Source organism: Mastacembelus armatus, chromosome 8 (genome assembly GCF_900324485.2).
Source record: "Mastacembelus armatus chromosome 8, fMasArm1.2, whole genome shotgun sequence".
Taxonomy (NCBI): Eukaryota; Metazoa; Chordata; class Actinopteri; order Synbranchiformes; family Mastacembelidae; genus Mastacembelus; species Mastacembelus armatus.
The window spans coordinates 8,499,897-8,514,075 of NC_046640.1; the positions used below are offsets into that span (position 1 = coordinate 8,499,897).

At 38.4% G+C, this 14,179-nt stretch overlaps 1 protein-coding gene across 1 annotated transcript; it reads right to left on the minus strand.

The window, feature by feature from the left end:
- Positions 1 to 1,708: 1,708 nt before the first annotated feature.
- On the minus strand, positions 1,709 to 11,150 carry LOC113141370 (cytohesin-3-like). Its single transcript, XM_026325749.1, has 13 exons — positions 11,018 to 11,150; positions 10,111 to 10,184; positions 9,798 to 9,862; positions 7,662 to 7,728; positions 6,299 to 6,417; positions 5,371 to 5,451; positions 5,094 to 5,206; positions 4,655 to 4,803; positions 4,115 to 4,226; positions 3,932 to 4,008; positions 3,744 to 3,815; positions 3,314 to 3,462; positions 1,709 to 2,585 (listed from the first exon to the last, which is right to left on the minus strand). Exons 1-13 carry the CDS (start codon positions 11,055 to 11,057, stop codon positions 2,510 to 2,512), a joined length of 1,194 nt encoding a protein of 397 aa, XP_026181534.1. The 5' UTR covers positions 11,058 to 11,150; the 3' UTR covers positions 1,709 to 2,509.
- Between the last annotated feature and the right edge of the window lie 3,029 nt (positions 11,151 to 14,179).

Consider the following 14,179-nt stretch of genomic DNA (forward strand, 5'->3'; position numbering starts at 1 on the left):
ATGTGAATCCTTACAAACCCCTTGAGATGCAGAAATGGAATAATCGACATACAAAAAAAAAAAATCTTGTTTGAGTGAGTAATAATAAATAAATATGTGAAAAAACAAACAAATGTGTGGCAGTGTGCACTAACATCATTCTCAGGAAGACAAATGTCTTATCAAAAGTTTCAGTGAGCTCTGTAGTTTGTCATGCTCAACACAAATTTTTTCAGATGTACAAGGACAGATCGTCTTAACACAACAACCAGCTTTCTCACTGAAGATTATTCACTGGTCTGGTGCTTTTGGACAAATAATTTGGGTCTACTGAATCTTAGGTTTGTGTTTTCACCATTAACATCTTTTTTTAGCATGGCTGGTTTTAAAAATGTCAATGTACTTTTTCAATCTGAGCTCCAACATTTTGGCAACAAGCTTGTTAAATTCAGTTGCTAAAGCAGCTAAAAGCTAAAAGATGACAATGTGTCATTCGCGGTTGCTGTAAAATTTTGTTAGTAAGTATGTGAGGTGTAGAGTCCTGTGAAGCAGAATTGGCCTAAAAAAATCTGTGTTTGCACTGTTCGCATGGATCAGGTACATTATCAGTAGACAGAGAAACGGACAGGTTTACTGGTCTCACTGAAGAGAAACTATTTTGTGATTTAGCTGAGACTAAGGATGAAGTTCATCCTCTGGTGATGGTGATGAATGTCCTTAATTTCAGATGATATTAAAAATGCAGTTTAAGCATTTGTAGATCAAAGTGAAGCTTTCCACTCTGTCCTTACATGAACCCTTTTTCCCTTTTACAGAGCTTTAAGGTTGAAAAACCGACTCTGAGACTGTCTGACAGTGTTTGATATATACTTGACATATATATGTGCATTCTTGTTCCGACGTGTTATAATGATTTTACAGTGAGTGAAATATTCTCCTCATGACATTTCTTATGGCTGCAGTAGGAAACATATGGAAGTAAATGTGTTCCCCTAAAAGTCACGTATTTGGGGTTTCTGGATGCTGTTTTGGATGATCTTTGGTTGCACACAAAGAGGTTTATTTAAGATTTGAATAACCCTAATCTTTGATTTGGGGAGTACCTGGCTTATATGAAATGTTTTACAAGCTTAGCTCTGTCATTTTATTCCTAATTTTATTATACTTGATTATAAACATGAATCCAAAGTGACGACATGCTTCTGATGTACAGGTTATCTGCAACAGCAGTTTTCTGCATATTGGGTTTTCATAAGATCAGGAGGAAAGAGAAGTTCATTATGCCGCTAACAATTTTACACAGTGTGGTCTCCAGCACATTAGACAAGGAAATAAAGCCAGTGCCAGCACAACACAGTAGCGCTGACATGCTCACAGTCTCCCAGGCAAAGTTGTTTGTTTTGCTTTGCTTGCTCTTTTTGGTATGTACCTGCTCCCACAAAACCACAGCTGTGTGTCACATAATCACAAACGCTTATAACACAGGAACTGCACAGGAAAAGCGTTTCTACATCAGATACCATCTTTATCTGGTTACAGAAATACTCAAAATAACAAGATTGCACAAGATTTCTCATTGCTTCACAAAATTATTATGGTAATAATGTGATACAGCCATTCAGTGCATTTTAAGTTCGTGCATGATCAAGATCTCCCTGGTGAAAGAGGAAATAACATTGAGTGATAATTTAGCACCATCTGCTGGAGAAATAGACAACAAACACACAGATTCTCAATAAACCAGTTTATTGTACAATAGTTTGAGTTTTCCATTAATATAAAGTCATTAAGTTATATGTACAATATTTACAAAGCACTGAAACGTCAAACAAATATAAAAAATATACTGTACAGTCTCTGTTAATTCATAATTTAAGGACTTGACAAGATTTTGTTGTAGATTTTCTGTGTGTTTTCATTCTATTTACACCAATTTCACAGTATGTTAACTGTTAACTGATGTTTACTAGGGATAAAAATTATTATTGGCTTAATAAGAAAAAAGTATAAAACCGGACAGCTCTTGGCCTGGAAAGTTTACCACGTCACATCAAATCCCTTTTTCTCTAAAACACAAAGCAGAGCAGATCATGTTTACGTGTGCTACATACTGTTACTGATCCTATCCATGATTTTGAACTTAATATGAAATAGTTTGTGTTTGTGCATCAAAATTACATGAAGCCATTGAAATACTTGAGCACACAGACACATGTAGAAAGTAGATTTTGTGTCTCCCTCTGATCATGGCCATGCTGCGGACGTGTTGTGGTCATTTTTTGTAGTTATTTTGCATCTTTTGTTCACTGAAGTCTAAGCAGTAGTGCAGATCTGCAGTTTGCAGAAGTAATGCCAAGACTACATTGTAGGCCACTTTGTCATTCTAGCTTTAACAAGCATCACTTTCTAATTTTTACATTATTGTGATTTATTTTAGGTTTTATTTTTCTTGAACAGTCTCTGTCATAAACTCAGAAACTCAGCCCAAACTCAGATTGTGTTTCCATTGACGTCTGGTGTTTCAGTCCTATCAGGAACTGTTCTTGATGAGCATCCTTTTGCGCAGGCAGACCAAGTCATAAAATGGGTCCTTGGTGACACTTGCCCTGTAAAAAGACAATTAAGTTTCAAACTGAGAATATTAGTAGTAAGGTTTCTTTTTAATTTTTGCCATTTGTGACCATTTCCCAAAGAGCTATTGCCACTTCTGCAACTAATCAGTATTTGGCTATTGATACATTTGTTGGTTAATACTATTCAGTGAACTGTTGAGTTGCTGGTGATCAACTAATCAATTAATTGTTTTAACATTAGAGGCACATCCACTGGCTGTTAAGGCTCATACAGTCTCTACTAATTCAGCTCTTCACTCATTAGTTCAGTGATAAGCACATGAGCCCTCAGCAGAGTCATATTTGTGCAACCAAACCAAAGATACATTTCAGAAACTGACTTATGACGATGCACTATGCTAACAATACATACAGTAATAATATACAGTAAACAAGATTTGTTTGTTTGAGCTGCACAAAAACCAAAGCGTAAAAGAGACATTTTGCTGTTCCACTATTTCTTGGCTCCGAGCTGTTGTCAGGAAACCAGCCAAGACTTCAAATGACTGATCCCAGCCAAGAAATAGCTTCACACGTGACCCCTCATAGAATTAAACTGTCGTTTTAGATTTGAGGTGAGGGTTTGAGGGAAAACTGCAGCTCTCCTGATCATCTCACATGCTTGTTTTAGTTATTTCTAATCATGTGTTCCCGCGTAGGCCTTGATAAACAGTGAGCCACATGTCGTCCAATGTGTCCTCCAGAATAGCAACCGCTCTCACCTGATGGCGTCTATCCAGTTGTCCCGCTCTTCTGCACTGGCTGCGCTGAGCTTATAAGACTGGTGTTTACCCTGGACCACTCTGCCTTTGTTCTCCGTCTTGCAGGCCTTGATCTTTTGTCCTTTGGGGTTATACAACTCCAGGCAATACTGTTCAAACACATACACACACACATACACACACACACGCGCACACACACACACACACACACACGCACACACATGCAGCACTGTCAGTCTGTGCATATGCTATCTGTTTATTTTAATAGTCTTCTGATAGCCTTGTGACTCACTGTTTTGAGTACTTGAGTTAGAAATTCATTTAGCAGCTGCTGTATGACTCACTCAGTTCTATGGCAGCAGAATATGTGTGTGAAGAAGCTCAACACTCCTTCTATTCATTGTGACACCAAACATAAATGACAGCGTACCGATTTGCTTGTGTCTTGCAGCTTCCTGACACACAGGTTTTCCAGAGGAATAATCCCAATTGGATCCTTATCCTGAAGGAGGAGGTTGATATTGACGACACATTTAACCTTTGGGTCAGAATGATGTTTGAAATTTCTAGATTTTGTTGTCAGAAAGGTTTCCTAGCAGAAAAGAGGCAGATACTTACTGTGGTGTATTCAAAGTAGTACAGGCAGCTGTCTGTCAAAATGAACCACCTCCTTTTCCAGGTTTTAACCCGACCACCTTCAACAAAGAAATTGTAAACAGATGGGAAAATGTGCAGCGTTACACTCTTCTGAACGCCAATCAATTCTGATTTTTCTGTGTGGTTTAAACATCATCAGCTCACCCATTTTAAGGAGCCAGCCCTCTCTGTCTGGGTTAAAAAACGTTAATGTCAGGTCGTTCCCATCATCCTCCGGGATTTTGAATGGCTCACTGCGGATGCTCGCATACAGTTTCTAGACGACATTTCAGTAGAGAAAAGAATGTGAGTTTCTTCATCAAGTGAAGGCCACATTCGCTGAAAAGTGTATAACAGTCACCATGTTCAGATTAAACAATAAAGCCACAAAGGGAAAGCCCTGCCTCAAAACTTTGACTCCAAAGTTAACAGACAATAAAAAATACTCTGATCAATGATGTCTGACATGGAAAAATAAAAATCCCTTAGTTTAGAGATAATGAAATAATACAATCCCAAACTGCAAACGTGCACATTTCATGTTGGGCAACAGACTGGGTAGAGTTGATTGAGTAAATAAAAAAACACTGAATCTATTCATTTGAAAAACAATGAAATGGGGGAAATACCACAAAATGAGCCTTTTCTGGGGTTATAGGAATAAGACATTAGGTTCAAATGTTGGTTTTGGTATTGACAGCTGACCGTGAGCAGCTCGATGGACAGGTCTTCCCCGTTGTTGATTCCTCTGTTCATGGAAACAAATCGCTGCAGGCTGGGCTTGTCTTTCACATTGGGGTTATGGACACTCGTGTTGAGCATGATGATGGCAAAAGACAGAATGTAGCAGGTGTCTGTCACACACACACAGAGCACACAAAACCACAGTGAGTTTTCTTCAGCAGCGCATCATTGTCACTGCTTCAACTGTATAAATTGCAAAAATAGGTTTCTGTGAATGTCTCCCAACAGAAAACACACAAACATGTAGATACATATACACACTTATATTTAATCTGTTTACTCTGACCAGTGAGGAAAAGTCTGTTAACATTTTCTGGAATCTATGAAATTACAAAAACAATAATGAAAGTTGCGATTGGACAGAGAGGAAAGTGACTCAGACGTGACAAAGTCCTCGAACCTGTGGACTGGAAGACCCCCGGGTTACAGTCACAGTAGCGAGCTGCAAACGCCTCCATCATCCTGTCAATCTTTTGAGCTTCTCCCGGCAGACGAAAGCTCCACAGAAACTGCCTGAGAGATGGCGGATGTGTTAATATAACAGTTAAGCACATGATGATAAGAAGAAATAGGATTTTCACATCATCAAAAAAAGCAAAGATAAAGGTAAAAGTGTTGCAACATTTCATGGTGACTTTCTTCTGCAGTTGCGTGCAAAAATATTTTATGACACAAACCTCAGGGCCTGAACTAGATTCAGATCTGAGAATTCATGTAGGCCCACGAACGCCTTCAGTATCTTCAGATGCATTTCCTCCCTGTGTGAGAATCAAGACAACTGCAGATGATGAGAAAGAAAAATGACCAGATCATAAACCTTAAGGCCAGTGTACTGTACAGATGTATTGTTATGACACACTGAAAACAGTAATAAAAACAAAACAAAACAAAACAAAACAAAAAAAAACAATAGCAACTGACCAGGTTGGCAGAGCCTTTATTTTCTTTTCAGTTACAGTTTTATACTTATTGCTGTGCAGTGGAGCCAATCAGTGGGATACATTTCACAATAACAACTGGTTGTTATGAGGTTTTGTTTGAAAAAGCAGTAGCGGTCTGATATTGCAATTACAATGCACTGGGCTGTGTCCTTAAGACATGGTAATCAGAAATAGAGGAGGCTCATTCAGACCCATAGATGAAAGACCCTGAGAAAAAATTCTGTAACCTTGTTACAGAAACTGAAAAGTAGCTTGAATGGATCCTTAAAGATCTGTGTGTTTTTAATTTGATTAGGTATTAGTATCGATCTTCTCATCTGTTCTAACTCCCTGCATGAAAATCAATCATTTCTCAAAATGTCAAGCTTTTCCTTTAAATCTTAGTGGCAAAACTGGAGATGTAGCTGAAAGATGAGCTACCTGTAAAAACAATATTTGTTTTGTTTATAGACTGTGCAGTGACGGTTATGTCAATGAACACTTGTACTTTTCATTTCCCCGCACTGATAACATATCTTCTTGCATCACACAGAGCTGTGTTAATAAAATACATACAGCTTGGCCTTTCTGATGCAGTGCCCACCAGCTGTTTTCCACTAGTGTATTTTAGCCTTGATCATGTCCAAGTCACACCTGCATGGTAATGTCAGTGTGTGTACTGTACCTCTCTCCCAAGAAGTTGCCAATGGCGGTCTTGTTCAGTCCCTCCTCTTTGTAAAGAAATTCGGCCACTGACTCTGCTTGCCATTCAAGCAGGTCATGTTCAACCAGATAATGGATACCCTGCAGCAAAGGAGGATGGGATATTACTGTTCTATGAAGATTATTGAGAAACCAGGAGTATGCACATCACAAATGTCCATGCTACTTAAGTGGTGAATAATGCTTATTCAGATTGCAAGAGGGTGAAATTTGGCACATTTGGCTTTAAAGAGAGAAGAATCGTTAAAGTTTAAATTGTCATTTAATCCCCAGCTTTATATGTCTTTGTTTTGATATAGGGGGCAGGAGATATAAACCACTGTATGCTTTCCTGTGAAATGTTTGGGCAGTAGTTCTGTTTAAAGTCATATCAGAGTTGATACACTTAGTCATATCACACATAAAGGAAGTTTTCTTCTTCTCCATTTGAGTCACTGTCTATCTCTCAGACTCCCTCAGAGCCAAATCTTCAAAATATGACCTTTCATTCTGAATGAATACTCCTGGTAAATGGTTCTTCAAATCACTTCAACTTGAAGACACCCTTAACCCTTAAAGCTTCTCATCCTCCCACTCCTACATCTCCTCAGGCCTGCGAGCAGAGTGGTCACAAGCAGAGGGACTCAGTTTTAACCAAGGCTACAGAGAGGACAGATTGAAAAGATAGAGGTCGCAGTGGTGAAGTGGTGCTTCTGCCCCACTTCGCGTAACAGGATGCGGGTTTTCTCGCTATTGCTCATTCTCTGCATCTGTGCCTGTGCACTTTCCACTTCTGCACATCACACACACACACACACACACACACACACACGCACACACACCCTCACACACGCATGTATGCACACACACACACACACGCACACACACACACACACACACACGCACACACACACACGCATGTATGCACACACACACACACACACACACACACACACATACAGAGTTGAAATCCACATCCGCTGTGTAGCAGTGTTATCTTAGCTGCATCTTGCTTTTGCCCTTCAGAGCCAGAGGAGCTGAAGAAAGTGAAAGTACAGTTTCACCCACTGTACCTTTTACTATGACTATGATGATGGACTGGACTAATATTGTGTTTCCATATATACTGCTGAATAAAATGACATGTAGCATGATAGAACCAATGACGATGATACACACTGAGACATATCTCTGTATAAGTGCTGTACTCTGTGTTCAGGTATATAGGTGACCATTTAAAGTGTGTGTGTTTTGATCATACAGTGTAGGTGTCAGATTATACAAGCAAGACCTTCGGAGGAAGACATCAGGCAAATCCTAGTCCACAAAATGCAACATCAACTCACCCTTTTAGGATCCATGTTGAATTTCTTTTTTCCACGTAAGAACTGTCGGTTCCTCAGAATATTTTTACTGCAAAGAAAGACAGCACTTTTCATTTTAAACAAATACACATACTGTTTTTTACATACATAAACTGATATCAGGTTTTGTTTGATTTTGACTTGGTATTCTTTGGAGGCTGCCCCCTTCATTCTTCAGGATAAACTGTATAAATAATGAATCAATGGTATTCTGAGGACACTGTGTAATATCATATCTGCCAATATTGGCTCTTGCATATGCATGACAGGCGAACAAAACAATGGAATTTTCAGAAGTTACTGAAGCTCAAGAAGCAGTGGTGTCCAAAACATGTTCCTGAACATTACCAAAGCATCAGTTATGTAAATGGTTGTCAATTTTCTGTCTTCAGACCATTTTCTATTTTTTGTCAAGTGGTGGCTGGTTTTTGTGTCTGGGCAGCATTACCGAAAAACTGTGGTTGCCAGACATCTGCATCTAAATGCAAACACAGCATAAATGCAGCAACAAAAGCCATAGGAAGTCCAAATATGTAACTGTGTACGTATGATAGACAGCCCTTTCCAGAAATTCACGCTTTTCTCTTCTGTTTATGTAACTGTAACTTGCTCAGCACCTATATGCTGTATTGGCTGCAGCATGATATATGCCTACATGACAACACTCATCCTCTAAAACTATAAACACACTGTACAACAGTACAATCAGTATGTGGGCTTCCATACAAATGTAGTGCAATTTTTTTGTCTAATTTCAAATAAATCAGCCAAAACTAATTAAAATGAATGCAGATTTCCATTTTTTACTAACAATATGATGTGTTGTGACAAATAACAAATCTCAAATAACAACCCCCCCCCCAAAAAAAAACAAAGAAAATATAATAGACTTTAAAAGATACCATCCCAGCCATGCAACACTTTGGCCTCTTGATTCTATCCAATGCAGATAGCTCATACTTGCTGCTGCTGTTTTGAACAGTTTTATTTTGAAGATTGCCACAGATAATGATACTTGTAATGCCAATGAGGACCCTGCCAACACCAAGAACCAGATAGCTCACAGAAATGTCAGCATAAACCCCATTACTAAGCTTTTTTTTTTTTTTTTACATTTGTATGCCAGAGATAATTCTGATGTTGTTGCTGGCACTAAGTAACCATAGACCTGCTGAAGAATTAAACACAGTCATCAAGCCATCACAGTTTGACCCTTGTCCAGATCCTTACGCTTGTCCATTTTCCTGTGTTCACTTAGTGATTAATATACCTCACACATTGACTTGTGGCATTGTAACGAGATCATTTCCCCATCAGTGGTCATAACATTATGTCTGATCAGTTTAAATGATTGCAGTGCAAACAACATCAGAACCGATTACCAATCGATTGCCATGTTGCCGGATGTGTTTGTTATACAATGGCGATGGCATGTTTGTGTTGTGCCCCTATGTTTAATGATGCTGTGTATTTGGTGTTGTATAGTTTGAGCTTGTTAGGGACAGTGTATCAGGCAATGCATTTTGGGGGAGTATTTGTGTGATAGGTCTGTGCTATAAAACAGAGATTTTCTTTGTATTATTTCCTCTGTGTTTGTTTTGATTATTATTTAGTGCCATATTTACTGAATCTGGAAAATCACATATCTGGTTTCTTCTCTCTTCACCTGGAGAGTCTGTGGACTGTGCTGCTGTTCCATCATCTCAGGCCTATTGTCTTGTTCTTTTCTTCCACATCCTTTGTTAATTGCTTTTGTTACTATTTTTATTATTGCTATGTGCCCTAACCCAAGTTTCTTCATTGGAGCTGAACTATTTACATAATAAAAACTGAAAAATGGAGGTTTAACAAAATTACATAAATATAATTTAGGTTTAAAACACTTGGTTGAAAAGTTTGAACTGCCGGTTCAAACATGCTGTAAACTTCAGAGGAAGCAACTAATGGAAACTTGTCAAACAGCCAAATAAAAATTGTAACAAAGCTGACTGCATCACTTTGTGAAGCTAAGCATAATGTGTGGTGTAGGAGCCTAAACTGCATTAATGTCACTTAAACAGGAGGAAGAGGCAATGCTGACTCAGATAAGGCCTGCTTTAAACATTTGCTCATACTCACTTCTGCTCCTTCAGTTCAGGACTGTGGATTTCTGGCATGACGTGATTGATCTCCAACCTCAGTTTCTGTGTGAGGGAGTTGAGTAAGACAGCGTGGACGTTAGCTCGGGATCAAGGTTTCTTATTATATCACAGATTCAATGGTACATGACTCAGGGCCAATTTATCTACCTCTGTTAAGAAACAACCTTCAAATCCTTTACATCTCAATTAGGAGTTAGTGAATGAAACACCTTTGAGTGCTGTGAAAAACTCTGAGGCTGCCATGGAGAAAAATAATGAGGGACCTTGGAGAGATATATTCACCACAGTACCTGAAAGCCATCCAGCAGCCCATTCTGGATGGCTTCACTGTGCCTCCTCTCTGCCAGGGGGATCTTCTTTGGAGCTGTGCAGTAACAAAAAGCATCAGCAGGGTGACATTTACAGTTCAGGGTGGTGGCTGTAAATCTGATGAGGCAGTCAGCAGCACTGTGCTGTCTTGACAACCACCCTCACGCCTACGCTTGCTCTCACAGACAAGCATGCATCACAACTTTAGTCCTCGCCGGTCCATGAATGAGGGAAAAAAGAACGGACTTAAAATAGTTACTTCCCTTCCTCTTTTTAAATATCAGGATAATTTTAGAGTCATTGGAGCCATTATGGAATAGTTCATCTTAAATTGTATATGGTGTGTGGGTTTTGTCGAGGAAGACAATTTGCAGCATGACAATAAATAAGTTGTATTGAGGAGTAAATAAACTTAGGATCAAAAGTTTTAAATGATACAAAAGTTGCAAAACATAATATTCTGTGAAAAATGTGAAAAAAAACATTTCCATACAGAAGCAAAACATACAAGAAAAGTATTAAGTCTTTTCTAAAAATCCATTTCAAGCTGCACTTGGGCACATTATTTTCTTCAGTTTAAGCTTTAAGCATATATATGTTTACAATACTGGTATTTTTATACATACATATATATGTATATATATTGGCTTGTATACGTACTGTCACTTTTATATATCATCAGTGTTGTTTCCTTAAAGACTGGTATAAAATCAGGTAATCAATCAATAAAGTAGCAGCATTTTAAGTCAGTTGTGTCGATTAAACCAAACAAATCATTTGACTCACTATCATCATCTCACAACCAGCTTGGTATCTGTTTTTGAGCAGCAGCCTTCCATAATGGCATAAAGTAATATTTTAATCATATAAAAGTAAATAAAAACATACCTTTGCCCCAGAGGAAACTGTCTTTTCTGCATATGGCCATGTTGCTGAGCGACTGAACAGCTGAACAGGAAACAAGCTGAGTGTTAGGGTAAAAAAAAGGGCCGGCACTGCCATACTGAGAGAGCTGTGACTCTGACGAGGCTCCGAGTTCATCAGTCCCTCTTACTTTTGATGTGTATGGCAAAATGTTGACATGCAAACTGTGAGTGTGGACACTTGAGAAATTTCATTCATACCGTTCGACTATGCAATACAACTACTAGTACTGTTACACCACATTATATCTATTGCAAATGCTAGATCTTTAAAAACACATTCATTAATTGCTACAACAAATTTTGTTTCAACATCACAAAAGAAAAAAAAAAGACATTTGCACAGTGCACCAAGCATGAAGTGCTGTGGTTTGGTTATTTTTATTGCAGTGGAAGTTCAGCACCTCAGTTGTCATACAACATACTTGGTAGCAGAGGTGTAGACAAAGTAGTATCTGCATAAAGTAAAAGATTTTACTGATATTGTTATTGTGTTATTGTGAAAAGTAGAGCAATATCAGTAACAAAATACTCTTGTCAGTATTATTGGACATCACTGGATCATAATTAGCAGTATTTTAAAAAGTAGTGAGATCTTTTACTTAATTAAAAGTACTAGTCATACTTAGTAAAAGCACTCTGTTACAAGTCCCATATTGAAAACACAACTTAAGTATGTAAATATATTCCATAAATGTATTAAAACTGAATCTACTCAATGTGTAAAAACAAATGAAAGTCACAGTCACACAGAGCCCAAAGTGGGGCCTTCAGGATGCCTGTTTCATGCAACTAAGTTCAAACCTCAAAAAATTCAAAGCAAAAGCAGGAAATCATCACATTTGAAAACTGGAACTGTGTCATGTTTGATGTTATACTACGTTTTGTATCAGCTCTTCTGTGAAGCCGCATGAACTCAGAATTCTCAAGATCAAATCTTTAATTATAGTATTTGTGTTACCTCCCCCACTGCCTGTTACTTGTGTTGCGAAAAGTGGTTTCATGTCTTTTTCAACAGGAAGGAAACAAAACCTCAACAGAACTGGGCTGCTTTCATTTCTGAAAGTGAGGCCCCACCTAGCGGGGCTTTACACTCCTTAACATCTCAGAGAAAGCTGGTAAAAACCTTTTAAGAACAAATCATATCCTATTTTAATGTTCATATTGTATTTGTAAGAATGAAAAACAAAAACTGTAAGGGTTTATGCTCAGCTACCTTTGGTCATATTTTATATTTTTGGACAAAGCCTGCAAAAAAGACCAAAGACAACAACATCTTATTCTGTCTTTCAATACTTTCTGACCTGTGAGTGACTGAATGTTGTTCATTTGTTTCAGAAGGAGGTGATTTCCCGAAACAGCCATGACAGTAGTTTTAAGTAAACAGGAAGAAGTAAAGCCTTTAAATATGGGAACACGCACATTGTCAGTGCAAGTCATCACATATGTGTGGGCTATTACTTCTCACTTAGAGTCACTGCGCATAGAGTCACATACACTGTATGTTAAACATTGTGCAAGACTTTGGCCACTGAACCATGGTCACTTAGTTAAGTTAATTTAGTTTTCACTTTAAGGTAAATATTTGATTGAAAATTGAAATGCCCTGTTTTGACAGCCATCTTCATTTTCATATTTCATATTCACAGCTTAATATATTACACTGCATTTAAAACATTTATTTTGGCCACAAAGCCTGAGTCAGTGGATAAAAAAAAAAAAACCACTCAATAGATTTTATCATCTTTAACTTGTTTTTTGTTTTTCACAATGTAATGCTCTGCTTCAGTGCAGACATGAACACCAGCATCTATAAACCTGACAATGCTTTCCCAGCTGGATTGTTCAGAGTTAACCAAATTATTTGTTATAAGGCAAGGTAATCGTCCAGCCTTTTCAGTCTGCAGTGCCTTGATCTTCTCTTAATGGTTTCTATCATTGCACTCTCTTGAAATAATGAGGAATGTATTGTTCACACATTTTAATGTTTAGGAAGATCATTTGCAATAAGACAGATCATCAGCTGCATGTATTACTGTGGTTATCGAGTTAAACAGCTACAAAAAGAAGTAAATCCAATATGCACAGCTGCAAACTCCACTGCAGAGAGACATGAACAACCCCAGTGAGAGTCACAGTGACCACGAGGCAAAGTGACTGCAATGAGATGCAATGTGACCACAACAACAGACAAAGAACAACCACAATCAGACATAAATCAACTGCATATAACTGCAAACTATACTTTCAGCCTAGATGACTGGAGCACCTTTAACATGTCTGCACCCAGGGGAGCATTGTGTCACAATCTGTCCACAACATCAGCATCCACATGAAGCAAACACAGCTTTTTCTGATTCTGACGGAAGCCTTGGAAACATTTGAGGACATTTCATTGGATTGGTATGATACTCTGTTCTTTATGAGTCTTACAGCAGGCAAAGAAAATGTGAGTAAGTGCCTGGGCTCCAGCACCTGTTGTATTGCCAGTCCCACACAGCAGCAGGAAGTCACAAGGTATCAGCATTAACTCTGGACCTGCTGCATAAATCACAGGTGCAGAGTGTAAGACAGAGGAGAGGGAAAATTGTCCTTGATATTGGCAACTGAAGTGCCAACCATCCTAATTTGTGCAATTTAGAATCTCTCTGCTTGCACAAATAAGTGTTTTGATTTGTCATTAAGCTTCAACAATAGCAACTGCCACCCCTGTCTCTGTCGCACACGCCGGCAGCTACAGTGTAACACATTTCCTCAAATGAAACTTTGCTTCGTAACACTCCTCTTCAGCCTCTCGTTCGAGGTGCTGGTGTGTTAGTCAGTTGCCATAGTAACCTGATATCCATAATGCAAATGCTGCTTTGTCAGATTAGAGACCTTCAGGTAACGAATGCAGATCTATTTCCAGCAGGGGAATGTAGGCAGTGTGTATATAGTCCAGAATTGACAGGTGTCTTTTCATGCTACACACTATTACAAAGTATAACTAGTCACACAAAACATGTCCCGGTGTTATGGATATGTGGGACATGTAAACATTTTAATGACACTCTTTCCTAATGCTGTTTCTACAGTCCTCCCTCCCTTTTTTTCTTTTTTCTTTTTTGAAGATGAAAATTCAGTAATA